Below are 22662 nucleotides of genomic sequence, written 5' to 3' on the forward strand. Positions count from 1 at the left end.
CCTTCGGGCTTGGACCTTTACACCTCTTCCTGGACTTGTCAGGTCTGAGGGATGTACGTACCTGTGCTTGTGTGTATCCTAACATGGGTTCCATCATTGCGATCCGCTTTCTGTACTGCAAGGCGTTGAGGGCGCAATAGTACTGAAGAGATGAAAGATGCTGCTTCCTTCGGGCAGCAGCCACCTCTTTGGCCACTTCTGCTTTTACCTGATTGGAAAGTCGTGGAGAATCAAGAGTCTGACCCCGAGTAAAATCCATGGGCGCCCAGGTGCTCCCCACTGACAACTGCAAACAGAGCTCTGAGAGAAACTGTCCGTAGTCCACGTTAGAGTTCCGGAGGGTGGGGTAAAATACGACAGGAGTAAAGCCAAGCATTTGGGCAGACTTGGAGCCTGAGGGACCAGACGGTGCAGACAAGGTAGACCTTAGAGCAGAGAATGGACAAAGGGCTATTGGTGACCCTTGGGTCTGTTCGGTGAATGTTTCCATACTCCCTGTCCCCCTCCCACCTTGCTAATAATCATTCAGCAGTCCCTACGGCCTAGTGGAACATGCACAGGCCTGGGAATCAGAGGGCCTGGAGTTTAATCCCGGCTCTGCTGTTTGCCTGCTGTTTGACCTTGGACAACTCACTTCTTGGCTTCAGTTTCCTCTTCTGTAAAATGGGGATTAAGCACATATTCTTCTTCCCCCGTACCCTGTGAGGCTCATTCATGTTCCAAATATCTTGCACCTATCCCAGAGCACACTACAGCACTAGATATGTAGTAAGTGCTTAAAAAATACAATAATTATTATTAAATGGACACTGGGGCCTCTTCCAGCCCCAAGATTTCAAGGCTAAAATATGGAGCTGCCTGACTGACAAGACCTGCTATGCCTGACCCAGCCAGGCCCCCAGGCTCGATTTTGGTTTGAAAAACTAAAGTCAATCCAGCCATTCCTTGGCTCAGTGGGCATGTTCTCATGAGCAAAGCATTAGAAACATCTACTTGATATCATTCAATCTCAAATTCATTGCACTGGTTCATGAGCAATTCCGAACTTTGGCTACTTTAAGAAAATAAATCCCCCCCCTCCCCCACTTTTTTTTACCTTTTCATTTTCTTTCTTTTTGGATAATCTGCTATACTTTGCCATAGAGAGGTCATGTTCTGGAGAAGACCAAAGAGAAAGGTTTTAAGGTTGGGGCACTTTTACACAACCCTCTTCTCCCCAACACACCAAGAACATATATATAAAAAACCTACCATTACTAGCAAGGCCAAAGAGATCCCGTAAAGTGCTTACTTCTGGAAAAGAGAAGAGAGAGTCAGCAATTCGGGGCCTAGAAAAAGGGCTCAGGACTCTGAGCTCATCTAGACCAAATCAGAAATACATCCGATGAAGACACCTTTTCCCAAGTCCCTATGTTGGCCAATGGGATGGGGCTTGGGGGACCAATCTCCCGGGTAAAATGAACACTGGGAGATGTGTGCCTTTAGGGAAGCAGGTGGGATGGGGTGGGGGATTTAGTTAGTTTTCAGGCCCAGGTCCAGGGTATTTCCCACTCCAATACCATGGCACCTTCCAAACCATGTGGCTCTACTCTAAGAAATGGAAGTACAGGGGGTTGGCATCAGGAGTTGGGGGAGGTGGCGGCAACAGACTCCTGCCATAGCTGCTTGGGTCTCTCCTGGGGCAAGGAAAGTGGCTGAGGGTTATGCGGAGAGTCGACCTGAGCAGGAGAATTTGCTGCTTGAGTTGTGGCACCGATGGCGGCAGGTCTGAAGGTCCTTATGGGAGGGGAATTCTTGTTGGGGGATGAAGGGCAGAGGGAGGTGACGGTGGGAACAGGACATAGGCTCTGATCCTATACGCCCTGGCCTGGCACTGCGGGCAATTAGACAGAAGGAGGCCTGGTGAGGAAAATATAACCCAGATTGCTTTGAAAGTCACTGGGAAGCAGTGTGGTCTACTGGAAAGAGCACTGGCTCAGGTTGGGGGGGAGGGGTGTCAAAACACCTGGTTTTAATTCCAGCTCTGCCATCTGTCTGCTGGGTTACCCTGGACAAGTCATTTAACTATCTTATGCTTCAGCTTTCCCATCTGTAAACTGGGGATTCAATATCCGTTCTCCCTCCTACTTAGACTGTAGGGACCATGTGGGACAGGACTGTTTCCATCCTGATTATCTTATATCTATCCCGGGGCATTATTACTAGTAATAATGATAATAATTGTCCATACAACCACACAAATATCTTCTGTACAAGGCAAGTTTGAGATTGATGAAACAACTATTAGGTGGGGACATAGTTGGCTGGAAAGTTGCATCAAGGCAGCCATTAATGTCTTGGTATCAAGACAGAAGCAGTTTAGCCTAGTGGATAGGGGATGGGCCTTGGAGTCAGAAGGATCTGGGCTCTAATCCTGGCTCCGCCACTTGTCTGCTGTGTGACCTTGGGCAAGTCACTTCACTGTGCTTCAATTACCCTATCTATTAAATGGGGATTAAGACTGTGAGCCCCATGTGGGACAGGGACTGTGTCCAACCAGATTAGCTTTTATCTACCCCAGAGCTTATTACAGTGCCTGGAACATAGTAAGCACTTAAATACTTAAAAAACAAAACAAAAAACCCTTGGGAAAGTATCAGGTGACAACCATCCCACAGAAATTGACTCTGGGGCTGGTCCAACTCAACAGCTTGAATGACGACTTGCATGAGGGAGGCATACACATGCTCACCGGATTTACCCATGGCCCCAAATCCAGCCTCGCTAGTGCTCTGGAAGGCACGACTACAGTGATAAACTGGGAAAGTGGTCCCAGAAAAACAGGATGACATCTGTTACGTTTAAGTGAAATACTGTGCCTACAGAATGAAAACACACACCAGAAGTACAGGAAAGGGAACTGGTTAGGCACAAAGAGAAAAGGGCCCAAGGAAGGTCACAGCTGAGCATATGCTAAAAATGAGTCAGGGCTGCACTGCCATTATTTAAAAAGCCACAAACTAATAGTATCAGTATTTACCGAGGCCCAATCGAGTGCACTGTTCTGCTCGCCTAAACGTTCGTGGCAGTACAGGAGAGAGTGACAGGGTATTTTGTGCTTACGACATACATTCCCGAGCACAAGGAGTTCACGTGAAACCTGGCCCTAAGAATAAAAATGGAAGGAACTGCAGGGGAAGCAAGTCTACAAATGCATACGAGGGGCAGGAGAATCCACATCTATGTCTGTCTCTCCCTGTGGGCAGGGATCACGTCTACCAACTCTATTGGATTGTAGGAATAATAATAATGATTGTGACTTTTGTTGAGCACTTACCATGTACGTGTCAAGCACAGTACTAAGCTCTGGGGTAGATATAAGATAATCAGGTCCCACATGGGGGCACAGAGTCAAAGGAGGAGAGATAACAGATATTGAATCCCCATTATGCAGATGAAGGAACTGAGGCTCAGAGACATTAAATGACTTGCCCAAGGTCACAAAACAGACAAGTGGCAAAACTGGGATTACTGCATTTTCCTAAGCACATAGTACAGTGGTCTGCATACAGTAAGCACTCAATAAATACCTTTGATTGAATAATGGGCTAAAACTGAAGCAGGACTCTGGGCTTACAGAAGACTGTCTTGGACTTCGGGGTAAAACAAAAACCCTGGAATACTAAGGGAGGCTGTGTGGAACAACTCTGCTATTCATCCCAGAACTTTCATTTTTTCGCTTATATCAATTTATAACCCACCCCTGTTCATTCATCAAGACCTTGGCCTTGTTCTGCGGACAATACACGGTTGCCACACTTTCTTGGCAAAGTGAAGGAATCAGCAAAATCTGGCCCCTTTTACACTCAGGTTTTGGTTTTCCTCAAGAACCGGTAATTTCCTAATCTCTGACCCGGTAACCACTTTCATACTGTGAACATAGACTGTTCTTCAATAGAAATCCCTATTCAGACTGGAAAAATATGATCCATGCTTTAAAACTGAAACAAGTACAGACTAAAAATTCAGATTTAACCAAGAATATTTTTGGTGGTTCTTCTTATTCACTTTAAAAAAAGAATCCCAGTTTCAGTCAGAAGAAGAGTTATTCTGGCTTTTAAAAACTGACAGCCTTCATTAAGCCAGCAAAGAGGCCAAGTTCCCACGGATTTCTATCATTTTTAAATATGATAAATGACTAAGCAGACAAAATATATCTGGAGATTAATAACAAGGTAATTAAGACTGTACCTGTGAGATCCTTTTCTCGAAATTGTATAATAGGGAGCACCATTGTGTCTGCCAGCTGTTTCGCCAGCTCTGTATGGAGAGTGTTAAGCTGAAAGAAAGAGACATTCCCTGAAATAAAACTTCCATGGATCAATCAATGGTATTTATTGAGCGCTTACTATGTGCACAGCACTGTGCTAAGCACTTGGGAGAGAACGATACCAAAGAGATAGACACATTCCTTGCCCACAGTGAGCTTACGGTATAAAAGGAAGACAACTTCATTGCCAATCCACTTCCCTCTTGATGCAGTAAAGAGTGGTTAGAAAAGCCAGGGATGTAGCTGGCCTAGGGGAAATTAACGGGGGACAGGGACGACGACGGGGTGTGTGTTTGTATACGTGTGTGTGTGTACATGCATTTGTGTGTGTGTATGCCAGCCTGTGGGTGTAGAGGGGAGGGAGGAGAGGAGGTGGGAATGCCCAACTAGGTGATCCCCTTCCCAGCAAGGATTCTCTCCAGCATAGCGACGGGTTGGAAAGAGGACAATTGTGTTGGACAACCCTCACCTCGCTTAGTCTGCTTGCCTGTCCTCCTCCAAGCTGCCAATCAACCAAGCCAAACACGGAGTTTATTGAGTTCCCCCACAGTGCTAAGGACTGTACTAAGCAGTTGAGAGAATAAAACAGAAGCAAGGCACGTGTTCTCTGCCCTTAGGAGTTTACAACCCATTGGGGTGACAGGCAAAAAGTGATTTACAAATGGTGGGAGTAGGATGAAGAACGAAATATAGCGTGAAGATCTACAAATGTATCAGAATAAAAGAGCAGAACAAATAACTGAATGTACAATAAACAAATGAACACAAACATGCATATGTACATAACTGCTGCGAGTAGGAATAAAACTCATAAAATCTTAGGGTGGTTGCTTGGCTGACACCACTGGGATATTGTGAATTAATTTTGAGGTTTTCTGGAGGAGGAGATGAAATTTTAGGAGGGCTTTAAAAATGGGGAAAGCTGTCATTTGTTCGATTTTAGGGAGAGTTGGGGGCAGGTGTGGGGAAAGGAGAGAGTTCCTGTCTCCCCTAGACCACCTCTTTCCACTATGACTCCCATCCCAACCACCTTGCCTTCCTCACACCCAGTTATCGATGGGGGCCTTAAATCAGTCATGAAGAATTTTGGGGGAAGACTCTTATGAGGAGAAATGAGGTCAAAGAAAAAGTTTGAATATTAAAGGACCAGAAAAAGATGTTCCCCTAGACTTTAGCAAACCTGTAAAATGGACACAAGCACGGGCATGTGCACGTAGAACACAATTCCCACCCTCCTTGGGTAGTTGATCTGGATCACTCCGGTGATTTGTATTCACGCCACAGCCTTTCTGTAGAAACCAAACTCTCCTGAACCGACAGGGAACATCTCTCAAGGTTTCAGAATTCAGGTCAAATAATAACCACCCACTCAATCACAGTATTACGGGTGGTTCATGCTGACAAGGAGGTCGGGATCTGGGACTGAATTCTCACTTGAAAGCCAGTCCTTCTAGAAGCCCAACTATCCTTAAAATGGCATCCGGGATGCCAATACTCACCCCAGCCCCACAGCACTTATGCAAATATCCTTATCCTCAACTATTTCCCCTAACCACAATGTATTTTGATGTCTGTCTCTCCCTGTAGATTGTAATCTCCTTGTGGGCAGGGATCCCATCTACCAACTCTGTCCTATTGTACTTTTCCAAGGGCTTAGTAGAGTGCTTTGCACACAGCAAGTGCTCAATAAATAAGACTGAATGAATATATGTTCTGCACACAGTAGGTGTTCAATGAATACCACTGATTGATTGAGTGGGGGAACAATTCGGATAGAAGAGGACTGCTTATTGACTCTGCCAACCCCGACGGTAGACTGGTTTGTTCATTCTTCTCATTTTACCAGATATCAACGAGGGGAGCAATGGAGTGTGGCTAGGGGGAAAGAAAGGACATTGCTTCCTGACTCTTTCTCCCCTCCCACTTTGGAGCCCACCTGAATCCTACAAGTGTAAAGACCCAAAAGGCAAACTGAAAATAATCTACTGACTCACAGTATTCCTCTGCCAAAACCCACAAAGCTCTCAAAATCTAACAATTCCAGGTGCTGGACACGAGGCAAACTGTTAACTATTGTCAGACTAGCAGTTTCAGAATCAGCTCCCTGCAGTTAGAAAGGAAATAAGTACAAAGCACAGTTGATATCTGACACTTTTCTATAGTTTCTATTGTATCAGGGCTGTTTACCAGATTCCCGGGTTATATATTTTCAGACTCGAGGATGTTTTATTTGCAAACGTGCTAGTGGTGCAGGTTAACCCTCTGTTCACCAAAAGCAAAACTACTTCCACGTACACTTGGGACGGGGGCTCCAAAGGGGCTGCTTATTAAGGAACCTGTCTTTTTGTATTTCTGCAGTAGGAGAAAACTTGAGGTCAAATCCATTTTTAATTCTGGCTGCTCCATTCTCCCGGAAATCATGAAAGTTCTGTGATATCAATCAACATTCTTCAGGTTAGAATGGGTAATGGCTTCAGGGCCCTCTCCTTTCAACCAGGCATTTACTGCCTTGTATCAAGTGACCCTTTAACATCACAGAGACTCTCTGCCCACTTTGGGGCAAGAGGCTGAAATTATTTCCGGTTCAATCGGGTGAAAGGCTGCTTTTGTTCTCTATTTGGGGGTGTTCCACCAGCCTTGATGATGCTGTTTTCTTCATTTTATCTGCCCATCAGTCACACCCACATACAAAACCTTCTCTGCTATTCTTTGATGTGACCCAGATTTTGACCCGATTCATGAAGGTTGCAAAGATTTGGTGTTCCTGGGCCTTTTGCGGAAGATGCTGAAGGTGATCATCTTTTAGGTCACTAGGGCCTCTGTGCCCTATATTTCAGCACTGCTCCAGAGCAAACAGTTCCAAGATCTTGTCTCTCCCAGATTTTAGCATTTGTTTTAATTTCATCTTGGTCTCAATGTACTTTTCCTGAAAGGAGAAAATTACGAACACCAATCTAGGATGGTTAGAGCTACCACTTAAGCCTCCCTGAGCTCATCGGATTCTAAAAACAGTCAAGCTGAGGGAAACCCAATCCACCAAAATAGTTTTTGGAGTCTAAACCAGGTCAGGGTAGGGCTTAGGTGTCACCCAATCTCCACTGGTGATTTCTACCCACACCTCCTCAAATGGCTTGCCCCGGTTCATCCTTTGACAATGATTTCCACCCCTGGAAAACTTCCACAGCAATTCTGGCCACAAAAACAGGATGGTGAACGACTAATGTACTTGGATCTGGAAAGCAAGTACCTCCTTTTCTGCCTTCTGATTTCCAGGCCAACCATACTTCCAGGAGAAGTAGCGTGGCCTAGAAAGAGCACAGGCCTTGGAGTCAGATTGGGCCCTAATCCCGCTCTGCCACTTGCCGGCTGTGTGATGTTGGGCAAATCACTTAACTTCTCTGTGCCTCAATTTCCCCATCTGAAAAATGGGATTAAATGCCTGTTTTCCCTCCTATTTAGGATGTGAGCCCGTTAGGGGCTGTGTTTGATCTGGTTATATTGTGTGTCTCAGCCCTTATCATAGTAAACGCACAATAACAATACCAATAGCAATATTAGAAGCCTGGTAGAAAGATCATTGGCCTGAGTCATCCCGGCTTTGCCCCTGGCCTTGTGTAACCTTGGGTAAGTCACTTTTATTGTCTATGTTCCTCAATTTCCCGATCTAAAATATGGGGATCAATACCAGTTTTTTCTATTTAGGCTGTGAACCCCATGTGGGACAGGGATGTGTCTGGTCTGATTGTACTGTATCTATCTCAGCCCTTAACATATTAAGTTTATAACAGGAATGATAATGATAATAATAATAATAATATGATCAGTAAGTCAGGGAAATGGGGAAACTATGTGAGGAGAAACAGAAAAGATTACCAAGATTACCTACAGTGAACATGAAATTTGGTGTTCACCAAAGCCCCTATGACCAGGAAAAGGAAGCACCCACTGCAGCTGGAAAGTGACGGATTCCAAACAAAAGGGAACATAATAATAATAATAATGATAATTATGGTACTTCTTAAGTGTTTAATAGATGCCTAGCACTATTCTAAATGCTGGGGTAGATACAAGGTAATGAGGTTGTCCCACGTGGGGCTCACAGTCTTGATCCCCATTTTACAGATGAGGTAATTGAGGCACAGAAAAGTTAAGTGACTTGCCCAGGGTCGCACAGCAGACAAGTGGCAGAGGCGGGATTAGAACCCACATCCTGAATCCCAAGCCCGAGCTCTTTCCACTAAGCCACACTGCTTCTCGACTATACACATGAAGGTTAAGGACTTGTTATATAACTTGTTATATAAATATGCTAAAAGATCAGTAGAGAAACGAGTTGCGGGAGAAAAGGTTAGAAGGCACATCATCCCTCTCAAGGCTGTAAGCTCGCTGTGGCCAGGGAATGTGTCTACCCAATCTGTTGTATTGAACTTTCCCAAGCACTTAGTACAGTGTCCTGCACACAGTAAACACTCAGTATAGCACTGACTGACTGCTTGATTGGCTCCCAACAGGATCAAGGAGAGCAACGTCCACACTGCTTTCCCAAACACTGTTATCATCGTTGGAGACAGAATACTGGGCTAGCAGATCTCTAGTCTGGCCCTGCATGGTCTTAGGTAGATGTCACACTTCTTGTTCAAAAATGTCACTCCTGATGAACAACAGGTGCACAACTGAAAGTCTCTTCAACACTGGGCCAGTGTAAATATAGGCTGTCCTTGGCTGTGCTTGCTGCCGCTTTTTTCAGTGCCTGACACTGCTTTAGATTTAGTATCCAAAGCTTCCCAAGCTTCGGTCTGAGAGACAGCGAGCCAATCCTCTCTTTATTGTTGCAGGTCAGGTTGGTCCTCATTTGAGTTTTTGTTTCACAGTGCCTGTAAAATACTGATTTGGGTTCCATGTTTGGAGCTCGTCATACAGGAGCTACTTGGGTATCTACTTTCATCATATCTCCGAAGAAGTTTCCCCCAGTGAAGCTTGAGTGAGGTGATTATGGCTTTGATGTCGAGGGTAACTGAACTTTGGAAGGGCACAGAAAAATGCTCAAACCAGGAAGGTTTCTTTTTTGAAATGTCTGCAGAGACACCAGGGTAGGAAAAGGAGAAGGGGGAGGGATTACCATAACTGAGAACCTATTGCACACAGCACTTGGGAGCAGGTGATAGTTCTCTCTTACCTTTCTCCTCCTTCTCTTCCTTCTCCCCTCCTTTTTCTTTTCCTTTTTTTCTACTGCTTCCCTACTGTGAGACTTTATTCTTCGTCTAACAGGCCCTCCCCAGTTTCTGGGTTGCAAAAATTATGCAAAACGGTGGGGCAATAACTTAACATCTCTGTGACTCAGTTACCTCCTCTGTGGTGATTAAGACTGTGAGTCCTATGTGGGACAGGGACTGTGTCTAACCTGATCAGTCTGTATCTACTCCAGCGCCTAAGTACAGTGCCTGGAACATAGTAAGCACTCAACAAATACCACAAAAATATACGCAAGAACAGGTACTAAATCCCCATTTTACAGATGAGGAAACTCAGGCAAAAAGATTAAATGACTTGCTTACAGCAGACAGGTGGCAGAGCTAGGATGAGAACCAGGTCCTCTTACTCCCAGGCCCTCAAAAGGAGAAGGAGCATGGTGTAGTGGATATAGCACAGGCCTGGGAGTCAGAAGGTCATGGGCTTTTATCCCTGCTCTACTATGTGTCTGCTGTGTGACCTTGGGCAAGTCACTTAACTTCTCTGTGCCTCAGTTACCTCATCTGTAAAATGGGGATTGAGGCTATGAACCCCATGTGGGACAGGGACTGTATCTAACCTGATTTGCTTGTAACCACCTCCAAGCTTAGAACCATGCCTGCCACATAATCAGCTCTTAACAAATACTACAATTATTATGCCTTTGAATTAGTCACCAGTATCACCTATTAAAGGAAGGCGATTGTACTAAATATGGGGAAGATAATGTGGGCAGTGACAGACACAGTTCTGGCTCCTGAGGAACTCATTTTTACAAACATACCGCAAACCCACTTATGGATGGCAAATCTAAGAAAAGTCAGTCTTACAAACATCCCCTTACTCCTTTCGTCCTAGTTGTTTCACTCCTCACTCACCCAATCTGTCTGATTCCACACTTTTTCTGAAACAGCAAATATACCCTATCTGTATCTACCTCTGAATGAAAACAGACAAAAACAAAGCTGAAAGGAGAGATAAGAAAGAAAACCATCATTTTACTCCCGGTCACACACCTTACCTCATCTACTACTTTGGAAAAGTAATGGAGAGTAGATATTACTTCTTCATCGCCTTTCCCAAGAGCAAAATTCTATGATGAAAAAGTAAAACAGAACTGGGGTTATTTGAACAAGCAATGACATCAGTAAATGTATCTTAACACATTTACATTGGGTTCCCCCCTCACCACCTTACCCAAATAAAGAAAGCCCGAATGAGAATGGTAATCCCAAGGTTACTTTAAAAGGACTGTTATTCAGTTTCTGATTTTCTATTAAATCTGGCCATCAGATCCTGGAAATATTCAGGAAAAATTGCCAAAAGGGAAGGAGAGACAAAAGTCGGTAGGTGGGGATGATGAGTCACATAATGAGAGCAATACTCTAGTCTCAAGACCCTGATTTCTGCCTTAGATGCCTCCAACTTCACCCACTAGACCACAGTACCATTAGACCGTCAGCTCTTTGCAGCCAGGTAACTTATTTTGTTATTCTGCACTTTCCAACCACCCAATTCAGTGCACCACCCCACGTGGGTGCTCAATAAATTCTACTACTACTTACTACTAAGACCTCTTTCTTCCTTCAGCAGAAAAAAAAATCAGTGAAAGAACTGAGATTATTTTGGGCAAGCATCAGAGAGAGACTTAGCATGTTGTATGCTGCTTAGACTACCACTTGGGGTGACAAATAGTGGGGGAGCGTAGGGGCCTGAAGAAGAGGGCAAGGTGGGCAGAAGAAATCTCACATCAAGCAATTTTCTTTGGTGGATTGAGAAATGCCCATTCAGCTGTCAAGGGAGAATCTAAAACTTTTTTTTTTTTGGTCATTTTGGTCAAACATGAGAGGTTCCAACTGCAGAAAAAGAAAAAAATCAATCTACATCTGCCATCGGGCAGAGCTTGACTCTGTCGGCCTATGAAGTTCATCAACATCATGCCCCAATATTTTCTGACAGCCTACTTTGGGCAGGAGCATTGTGGGGGGATTACAGTGACAAGATAAGGCACCTTGGTGTACACTGGATAGCTACTTGATCTCTGGAGGCCTTGAGTTATTTTAATTCATATTAAATAGTTAGAGAGTAGGAGCAGTGGTTGGTACACTCTGTGCCCCAAAGGTGGAAGTAGGATATTTTTTGTAAACAGTTGAAACTTTTTGAGCACAGTCTCAGTCATCCGGAAGCAAGGCACCCAGTAGACCAGTACCTGTTTCTCATAGGAAAGAAGCTGTTTGGAGAGCTGTTGAGTGGCCAGGCACATTTCATTCTGCAGAGAGAAGGAAGAAGTAAATAGACGCCGTCTAACACATTCTCAGAGACTGATGAACGCCTCCCCAATCATCTTCAGAGTGTGCATCCATTAACTTGAAAAAGCATTCAGAGGTGTAAAAACTAACTGCAAACAACGTACATTAAACTCTCACTTTCAGTTCTTCCTTCCAACAATCTCAGGAGAGAAGGGAAGACATGTGGCTTAGTGAATAAAGCATGGGTTGGGAGTCAGGGGACATGGCTTCTAATCCTGGCTCCACCACTTGTCTGATGTATGATCATGGGGAAGCAGCGTGGCTCATTGGAAAGAGCCTGGGCTTCGGAGTCAGAGGTCATAAGTTCGACTCCCACTTCTGCCACTTGTCAGCTGTGTGACCGTGGGCAAGTCACTTCACTTCTCTGTGCCTCAGTAACCTCATCTGTAAAATGGGGATTAACTGTGAGCCTCACGTGGGACACCCTGATTACCCTATATCTATCCCAGCGCTTAGAACAGTGCTCTGCACATAGTAAGCGCTTAATAAATACCAACATTATTGCTTTGCTTCTCTGTGGCTCAGTCACCTCATCTGTAGAATGGGGATGAAGACTGAGAAACCCCAGGTGGGAAATAGACCGTATCCAACCTGATTAGCTTGTATCTACCCAAGGGCTTAGTTCAGTTCTCTGCATACGGTAAGCGCTCAATAAATGCGATTGATTGACTGGGATCAGTTAAAATAGGATTCCTAACTCCCTTACCCTTACGGTCCCTGTCCCACATGGGGCTCACAGTCTTAATCCCCATTTTACAGATGAGGGAACTGAGGCACCGACAAGTGAAGTGACTTGCCCAAGTTCACACAGCAAATGGCAGAGTCAGGATTAGAACCCAGGACCTTCTGACTTCCAGACACATGCCCTATCCACCAGGCCACGCCGCTTCTCTCCCCCTCCCTTAGTAACAAGGGAGAATCACTCTTGCACTGAATTATTCCTTTCCTTTGGAGCTTAGTTGGCAAGTGCTCAAAAAAGTAATGGAAAAACCTGTCACGGATCTCCCAGCATCAAATTGCCCGGGCAGGGTAGAGGAGAAAACAACGGCTTGAGGCTCAAAACCACCTCTGCCACACATAAGTAAAAAGGGGATTTACTACAGAAATGGACAGCTTTTTAAAAGTACTTAGTGAAGCACCACTTTGCCAACCCATCTGGTGAAACTGTCCTGAATTTTTCTGTTGGACTTAGTCTCTTATTTTCTTTAAATTCTTCTCATTCCAGCCTTCAGGACCAATTAAGATTTCCTCTCCCCAGCATTCTTTCCCTGGCAACAAGTCCTGAAGAAGTTGGCTGGCAGTCCCCTCACAGAGCAAAGCAATCCTTTCTTTGGGAAGTTTGGGAGCCCAAGTCAACATTAAACCTATCCATACCCAACCCATTATGCACTGAGCATAATGCACTTGTAAACTGTCTATTTTCGCATCTGTACACTCCTATTAAGCACTGAATAAAGAGAAGCAGCATGGCTTAGTGGATAGAGTCTGGGACTCAGAAGGATCTAGGTTCGAATCCCTGCTCTGCCACATGTTTGCTGTGTGACCTTGGGCAAGTCACTTCACTTCTCCGGGCCTCAGTTCCCTCATCTGTAAAATGGGGATGAACACTGTGAGCCCCCCTGTGGGATATGGACTGGGTCCAACCTGATTAGCTTGTATCCCCCCCAGCACTTAATACAATGCTTGGCACATATTAAGTGCTTAACAAATACCATAAAAAAGGATAAATGGCTGATTGATTGACATAACTGAAGTTCAACATATGAGCAAATGTAAGTAGTAAAGATCTAGGGTCAAAACTGCACTCTGTATTTAACAATGTAGCATGCCAGGACTCTAGAAGCATTTTAATCCTTTAATGCAGTAGTTTCCTAGCTTTAATTCAGTAAAAGTGTTACTTAAAATGAGGTATTGATCTGGGTGGGGAAATCAACTAACTGCGCTTTGTCTGTAAAGACAGCAGAATACCCACACACAGCCTTAAAAGTATCCTCTTAAATGATCATTTGTCCAAAAAAGCATCAAACAGCCATACTAAAGCACAGCCCCTAAGTATTCTTATCAACTGCTAGGAAAACTGAAAGCAACACTTTTGTCAAAGCAATTCTCCAACTTTCCTAACTGAAACTCAAAGTTACCCAATTATTTCACAGAAAGTTGACTTTCATTTAACCATGATCAACGAGGACAGGCAGAGCATGAATAAAAGAAATCCACAGAGAATCCAAAAATCTCATTTCAACCATCATTTTCAATTTCTCTATAATAACTGAGGTATTTGTTAAGAACTTAAACTGTCAGCCAAGCGCTGGCCTAGATACACGATATTCAGGTCAGACACAGTCTCTGACCCACATAGGGCTCACAGTCTAAAGGAGAGAGAAAATAGGTATCCCCATTTTACAGATGAGGAAACTGCAGCCCAGAAATCAATCAATCGCACTTATTGAGCACTTATGTGCACAGCACTATACTACATGCTTAGGAGAGTACATTACACCAGAATCAGCAATCACGTTCCCTGCCCACGAGTTTACAGTCTAGAGGGGGAGACAAACATTAATATGAATAATTTACAATATATAAAGATATGTACAGAAGTGCTGTGGCAAATATCAAATGTCCAAAGGTCACAGATTGAAGCGCAGAGACGACGCAGAAGGGAGAGCAAGCTGGGGAAAAGAGGGCTCAATCGGGGAAGCCCTCTTGGAAGAGATGTGACCTTAGTAATGCTTTGATGGTGGAAAGAGTGGTGGTCTGATGTATATGGAGGCGGAGGGAGTTCCAGGCTAGGGGGAGGATGTGGGAAAGGGGTGGGCGGCGAGACAGACGAGACTGCGGCTCAGTGTGTAAACTGGCACTAGAGGAGAGGAGTGTGCAGGTTGGGCAATAGTAGATTAGTGAGGGGAAGTGAGGTAGGATGGGTGAGCTGATTGAGTGCTTTAAAGCCAAAGGTAAGGAGTTTCTGTTTGATGTGAGGCGGATGGGCAGCCATTGGAGGTTTTGAGGAGTGAGGAGACCAACTGAATGTTTTGCTGATTAAATGATTTGTGCAGTAGAGTGAAATGTGGAATGGAGTGGGGAGAGCCAGAAGGTCGGTAGGTCAGCGAGGAGGCAGAAGCAGTAGTCAAGGTGGGATATGATAAGAGCTTGGATCAGCTTGGTAGCCCTTTCGATGGAGAGGAAAGGGCAGATTTCAGCAATATTGTGAAGATAGAACTGACAGTATCTGGCGATGGCATGAGTACGTGGGTGGAATGAGAGAGATGAGTAGAGGACAACGCCAAGGTTATGGGCTTGTGAGGCAGGGAGGATAGGTGCGTTGTCTACGGTGATGGGAAAGTTGGGGAGGACAGGGTTTGGGTGGGAAGATAAGAAGTTCAGTTTTGGACATGTTTAATTTGAGGTGTTGGTGGGACATCCAAGTAGGCAGAAGGAACTGCGAGGTGCGAGATGAATCTGAGGCTTCCTTTTTTCCTGACTTTGACTGTCCTTGGGGAGAAATGTTACCAAAGAGCAAAGAGTCGAACTGGCAAATAAGTAGGTGGAAGAGAAGCAGAAGCAAGGGATCATCTGCCCCAGAATAAGTCAATCAATCAACAGAATTGATTGAGCACTTCCTGTGTGCAGCTGCCTTTCCCCTTCATCTGCCCCCAGAAGCAGAACAACTTGCCAAATTTTAACTCCTGGAGAAAATGTAATTGCACAGGGCACATTATTATGGCATAAATGCCTGTTTTAGATGATTAAATGGGCAAAGAACAAATTTCTAGTTGATCATACTTAGCAACAGCCAAAATAAACGGTGCTATCCCAACATAATTATCTGTAAAGGCTCAGTGCCAAGTTCTAGCTCGATCCCAGTGAACTGAACCTTGCACGGAAACCAGTCCCTTATTTCGTTCTTAAAGCCGTTCCCCCTCAGGGTGAAGGAAGTAATGGCATCAACACGGCAACCTGCCGGCCAACATTCACTATGTTAAATCTTTGGACAAAGGGGAATCGGGCTAGTGACTTTTGATTCAATGAGTTCTGAGTGGCTTTCTCTGTCAACAAAATACAAAGACTGGTGCCAAATCAAAGTCTGTAGTGCGGGACAGTTCATGAAGAGATTTATAAAATTTCCCTCAGACACATACATTTAGAGGGGTGAGGGGAAAAAAAGAAAGAGGTGGTTTGTGTATTTCAATTGGAAAAGCATGACACAAATTCATCCACAGGCCTAGGTTTAAGTCCTCAAAGTTGTGGGAAGATCTCAGGACACTCTGCGAATGAGAGAAACTGTGCCACCTGACAAACATACGGTCAGAACACTTGTATGTTCATATTCATGTGTTTATTCGTATTAATATCTGTCTCCCCATCTAGACTGTAAGCTCATCGTGGGCAGGGAATGTCTCCTAATTCTGTTGGACTGTGCCCTCCCAAATGCTCAGTACAGTGCTCTGCACATAGTAAGTGCTTAATACGGTTGACTTAGTAGAAACTAGTTTGGAGTTAAACTCCCTATTGTGAAGGGGTTGAGGAGGGGCTGCCTACTAGTTCTGATGAGGGGGGTCAAGAGGCAGGCATGTTCCTTTTAAGGCGCCCCTGGAGACCCCACAGCCACTTCTGAAGGAGAAGGGCCCCCAAGGCTTAGCTCAGCCCAGACCCGCAGACACCCTCATCCCCGTTTCTTGGTAGGGGCAGGTCAAGATGTGGGGATAGGCTGGTTTTATTTAAAGCCCCGCCCTCTCAATTCTACACTTCCTTAATTTTCCCTCTACAATATTCTAATTTGAAAACATTAGCCCTAGCAAAACCCTCACGAGCCAGCTACAAAAACTTTTTAAAAGAGAAAAGGAAAATGACAGAGATAATGAGACCAAAAGTGTCAATGTCTCAAAAGGGAAGAGACATTAATTTACTAAGAACTTAAGACAGAGTCTCTCTCTATCTCTCTCGGTGTTGAAATCCAGGAGATCCAAGAAAATATTAAATGATTAACTAGATTTCACTAAGATTCTGGAATGTGGCAGAGCTTTAAGTTACTGGGTTCTGGTTTATTCAGATTTTCGAAAGCAACAGTTTTCTTCCTTTAAAATGATCCACAATAGTGCACCCCAATCTCATGATTAATGAATGGCTCGCTGAAGAATCGGCTCATAGATGGAGAAGAAATGTGAGTCATGGCTCTGTGGTACATCAATAGAAACAGCAACAGCTTTTTTCCTGATTCTACTGCCCCAGCCTGACAACCTCCAATTTTTCCTGCAAACCAGCTTCCCCGAACAAAACGGCTCTTCTCTTGTTCTCTTTCTGAAACTAAGACCTCAAAGGCTGCTCACCACACTGGGATCCAGAAACTGGCTATTTGGCCTGATTAAAATTCCTCAATTGACCAGCAGCACAGTTTGACAAATCCAGGACATCATTAATCAGCAGTAAAATCCAGGCTTAGCCTGGAGTTTTTAGTGGTGAAGGGAAGAAAAGCACATTTTAGAAAAATGCCTCATTTAAAAAAAACAAAACATATACATAATTTGGTCATTCAAAATAAGGCCTCTAAATCATGAAAAAGAATTAAGCACACTTAAAGCACAATCTAATATCTGATACTTAGATTATGAGCCCCATGTAGCTATAAGATAATCAGGCTGGACACTGTCCGTCTTCCCACATGGGACTCACAGGCTAACTAGGAGGGAGAATGCAGGCAGAAAATGTTACAAGCTTAAAAAAGGGTTTGGAGCAAGAAGTCCACAGATGGGGAAAGTTAGGATGCTAAAGAAAGTTAGAGATGCGAGAGAGCTTCCAAAGGGTTAAAGAAATACCTGAAGGATTGATCCAAAATGGGTTATTTGTGGCAGAATTGGGGCTTCTAAGGTACATCCTTAATCTTGGAGATTGATGGCAAGACGGCTGACCATCATGCTATTCCTTCAAGCACACAAGTGGAAATTCCCTCTGAAAACACCTGTCCGGATTGATACAGCATTTCTCAAGTCAGGGGCTGCGGGTGTCTGCATTCGGCTACTGGAGGATTTCCATCTGGCCACAGAACCACAGGCACATCTGGTGCCTCAAACTTCCCTATTTTGCTTCTCTCATTTCTGCCAGCTTCTATCATTAGTCTAACTCTTACAAAGATGTGGCCAGGGCTAAAAGGGAGGTCATAACTGCTTTGAACAGTGCTCTGCCTATAGAAAGTGCTCTGGGAATACAAATGATTAATAACATCATACAATGCAGCCCCCCCACCCCACAAACCACAACGCCCCAGCCCCCACTAAAAGTGCCTTTCTCTGCCAATCACTTTCCCTCCTCCTCTCCCTGCCACAGAGCCTGTTGCCTTGGGCAAGTCTGGGACATGATTGGTAGGTAAGGCATCTTGGGGGAGAGGGGACGGGGATGAGGAGCATCTTTCAGGAAGGAGGCAATGGAACACACAGGTCGGCTGCTCCCATCCGACAAGAGGGAATTCAGGTCCTTCTGACTCCCGGGTCTGTGCTCTATCCACTAGGCCAGGGGATCAGGAATGCCTACCCGCTCTGGGTCCCGAGGATTCCCGGGAATCTCTCCCTCTCTCCGCTGGCCCTGCCCAGTGATGTTGGACACAGCAGGACAGGATGCCTCTTGCACCCCAAGGAGGGGGTGGGGAGAAAGAACAGGGGATTCTGCAAAATCGATTAGCTTGGGGCCCACACAAGGACTGCACCACATCTGGGTGTGGCCACCAAATAGTGGTTCTAAACTCCAAAGAGGCATTTTGAAGAGGTAGATCAAGGACAGCACTTATATGTAGATGAGGCTTGCAACGGAACCTGAAGTGACCTAAATCTAAAAATTAAATTAAATTACTCCCCTTGACATCCAGCCTCACAGTAATAGATGTACTGCCTACCATCCCTAACTCATTAAGCAATAGCCAATATTTCTTCATGGGGTTGGCAGTTTGCCACTTGACATCTTTTACTACTTGTTGCAATTAATAAGGATGAAAAAGTCCCATTTGTTTCACCGCCAGCCCAAGAGCTCTAAAGAAATAAGGGAAGGAATGCAAAGAAGCCTGCCCTGACGGAAGAAATGCATCAACAGGCCACTCGGCGTTGTTCACAATGATAACAGGGAATATCTACTAATGGACTGAGCTAGTCTTGGTTTTTGGACTTATTACTGGAGATCTAGAGCCAGGTCCTAAGTGCAGACCCAGCCACATGCATTAGGCAAGGGCATCGTTTGATATTAAAACCATTCCCTTTTGCAATGGGATACTCCTGCCTCTTGCCCATTGCTTAGTTTTGCAACTCAGGGGTGTGTGCGCTTATCCAAAAGGAGGGGCAGCACCACTGCCGTGACTCATCCACTTCAGGGCCCTGCTTGTTCCTCCTCATTCCATGCTGTTGGCTGGCCCTGAACAAACTGTCTGTGAGGAGAGACCTTTTTCATTCCCCAGAAAGAAACGTCAAACCCTGAAGAGCCCATTCTTACCCCAGCAAAGAAGCTGCTACACTGACACTCTTGGGAAGTACCGGAGAAATAAAAAAAATTGGGATACCACCCCTCCCCCAGCTGTCTGACTCCTGGTTAGCGATGGGGGAAGACTCAATCTTTACTATTTCAAGCAATTCGTTTTTCCACTGAAATTTCCTTTTTTTTTTTTTTAAAAAAAAAAAGGTATTTAAGTGCCTACTGTATGCGAGGCACTATATTAAGCACTGGGGTAAATACAAGACAATCAGGTTGGACACAGTCCCTGCCTGTGGGGCTCAGAGTCTTTATACCTATTTTTCAGCTGAGGTAACTGAGGCACAGAGAAGTTGAGTGACTTCCCCAAGGTCACATAGCAGATTGGATTAGAACCTCTGACTCCCAAGCCTGTGCTCTGCCCACGAAGTCATGCCGCTTCTTTTGAAGCAGGAGGTAAGAAATCACCAACTCTTGCATAATTTTTACATTTCATTTTCAAGACCACCTGAGACCTTTCTTTTCTTCAAGTAAAACAGTCCTAAAGGCTGGAAGATGGCTTAGAAGAACAGGGGCCCCAACTGCGGAAAGAACCTAACTGGCTCCAATGCTACGGAGGGGAAAACATTACCTGAGCGCCGTAAACTCGCTGCATCGCCTGAAGTAACTGGTTTGTATAATCGGTGAGGGTCCCGGCATCTTCTTCAAATACACTGAGCAAGGAGCGAGTCTTTGAAGGGAAAAAAAAGGACAATCAATGCCAGAAACGATAACGAGGAGGAGGAAACACCCAAGAAAAGTGAGAGAAGCAGGAGACGTGGAAAATCCTTTTTTGTTGGGGGGCCGGGGGAAAGCCCACCACAAATAACAAAAATGGACTGGTGTATGAAGGAATGCTAACAATTAGAATTTCCCGCTACACCAAGACATAATCATAATTGTAGTATTAGCTAAGTGTTAACTATGGGCTAAGCCCTGTGCCAGGCACTGGGGTAGATCAAACACAATCATATTGGACTCAGTCCCCGTCCCAGATGAGGCTCTCTACAGAGAAGGGAAAAAAAGATACTTAATTGCCACTGTACAGATGAGGAAACTTAAGCATAGAAAAGTCACAACACAAGCGAGTGACAAATCCAGGATCAGAACCCAGGTCTCCTGACTAACCAGGCCCATGTTCTTTCCATCAGGCCACGCTACCTCTCCGACCTTTATAACTTTGTTATCAAGATGAATGGGAGACAGTCTGCAGGGGTTTAGACCGCCATTTCTACTCTTTCAGAATATGGCGAGTGATTGATGGAACCTGAAGAAAAATCCATTATTAAGGGTGTTGAACTGGAGAGCCTGATGACCCAATTTTAGTCTCAAACTGAATGCAAATGTGGATGCCAGGTACCCACAAAGAAGGCTTCGACTTCCAGTTCCACCAGTGCACCTGGGCAGGAGACCAGCTTTTACGTAATCATTTTGCAGTCGGTCACCCGGCCGGTATTCTGCCACTTCTGAAACCTTGCAAGATTGAATCGCTCCTTTCCTGCCACATACTTGGTTGTCTGCTTCTTGGGCCACATCCTGCGGGTCTAGATGGACCTCTTACATTTCTCTATAAAATCGGGTCCCATAATCCCACCTTTAGGCACTCACATTGTCACGTGGCTAAATATCTGTATTTCAAAAGACACGCTCAAATGGGAGCTTGAAACAAAATAGGTCAGAGTTAATGCTCATTTTTAAGAGGGCTGATTAGATGTTCCGGGAGTTCAATTGTGAAGTTAGAGAAGTAAGATTTCTGCAATTATCTTGGAGGAGAAGCCAAGGGAGCCATTAAGAAGTATTATTATTCTCCTCATCTTCATTGTCATCAACAAGGTGGGCCCAAACACCTCTCCCTGTAGGACCCACACAAGCCAGGCAATTTCTTTCACCTCAAGTTGTTTTTTCACATCATCTGGCCCAGAGTCAGGGGCACAGAAGTACTTAATCAGTGACGATGTCTCTGAGATGCCCACTTCAGAAACCACCACCTAGGGTGCAGAGAAAGTGTAAAACAGTCACAATCATGCCTTTTATTAGTAGTAGTATTGTATTTGTTAGGCGCTTACTAGGTGCCAAGCACTATTCTAAGCACTGGGGTAGACACAAGTGCATCGTGTGGGACACCATCTCTGTCTCACATGAGGTTCACAGTCTGAGGAGGAGGGAAACAGGTACTGAATCCCCATTTTGCAGATGAGGAAACTAAGGCACAGAGGAGAAGTTGTGATGTGCCCAAGGTCACACAGTAGGCAGCTGAAAGAGCTGGGAGTAGAACTCGGGTCTCCTGCACTCTTTTGCTATATCATGCTGCTCTTCATAAATTGAGGATCTCAAAACACTTTTAATCTCTCATCATTATGACTCACTGCGCCGTGGTGACAAAATCATAGTGCTTTTCTCCCTCAGAAGCAGATCTGGGATTTGCGAGATAAGGGTCAATAGCTTGCCCAAAGCTATCCAAGAAGAGAACCAACAAGTCGAGGTCATTATCTCCAACATCTAAAAAAAGGGTTCTCACTCAATCCATCAGTTAATGGCATTTCTTGAATGCTTACCATGTACAGGGCACTGTACTGAGTACTTGGGAGAGTACAGTATAGTGGGTAGACACATAATCCCTATCTTCAAAGACCTGATGCTGGTTATCACTGAAGCAATCATTTACTCTGGATTTGTTCCACTGTTCCTAAAGCTGAGGATACTGATCTTTAAAGAAAAAGGTCCTGACGTATTCCATTTCTTTCTTTTTGATTCCTACTTCTTGACTGAGGAACAACAGACACATACCCAAATTTATCACGAAATCCTGTCGGGTCTTCCTTCACAATATCTCTAGAATCCACCCTTTCCTCCATTCATTCAATAGTATTTATTGAGTGCTTACTATGTGCAGAGCACTGTACTAAGCGCTTGCCTCTTCATCCCAACCGCTACCTTATTGATCCATGCACTTGTTTCCTGCCTTCTCTACTACATCGGCTTCCTTTATGACTTCCCGGCCTCCTGCCTCTCCAGTCCATATTTCACTTTGCTGCCCAGATCATTTTTCTGAAAAACCATTCGGTCCATATCGCCTTACTCCTAAAGAACCTCCCGTGGCTGCCCATTCACCTCTGCAACAAACAGAAACACCTTACCATTGGCTTTAAGAGATGCAATCAGCTCTCTCCCTCCCACCTCATCTCGTTCATCTCTTACCGCAACCCAACCCACAAGCTTTGCTCCTCTAACACCACCCTACTCTCTCTCTCATTCTCGTCTATCCTGGTGTTGACACCCTGACCTCATCTTCCCTCAGTCCTGTCCAACAGTCCACCACTCTCTACACCT

At 44.8% G+C, this 22662-nt stretch overlaps 1 protein-coding gene across 1 annotated transcript in view; it reads right to left on the reverse strand.

Moving 5' to 3' along the window:
• APPL2 (adaptor protein, phosphotyrosine interacting with PH domain and leucine zipper 2) overlaps positions 1-22662 on the reverse strand; it is a 50771-nt gene that overhangs the window by 19809 nt on the left and 8300 nt on the right. Inside the window, exons 2-8 of the mRNA XM_007670033.4 lie at positions 19925-20023; positions 11748-11807; positions 10560-10631; positions 4231-4318; positions 1252-1293; positions 1097-1155; positions 62-208 (exon numbers count right to left, since the gene is read on the reverse strand). Of these exons, the coding sequence (XP_007668223.1) occupies positions 62-208; positions 1097-1155; positions 1252-1293; positions 4231-4318; positions 10560-10631; positions 11748-11807; positions 19925-20023 (567 nt within the window). The remainder of the gene's footprint in view (positions 1-61; positions 209-1096; positions 1156-1251; positions 1294-4230; positions 4319-10559; positions 10632-11747; positions 11808-19924; positions 20024-22662) is intronic.

This window comes from Ornithorhynchus anatinus, chromosome 14, assembly GCF_004115215.2.
Source record: "Ornithorhynchus anatinus isolate Pmale09 chromosome 14, mOrnAna1.pri.v4, whole genome shotgun sequence".
Lineage (NCBI taxonomy): Eukaryota > Metazoa > Chordata > Mammalia > Monotremata > Ornithorhynchidae > Ornithorhynchus > Ornithorhynchus anatinus.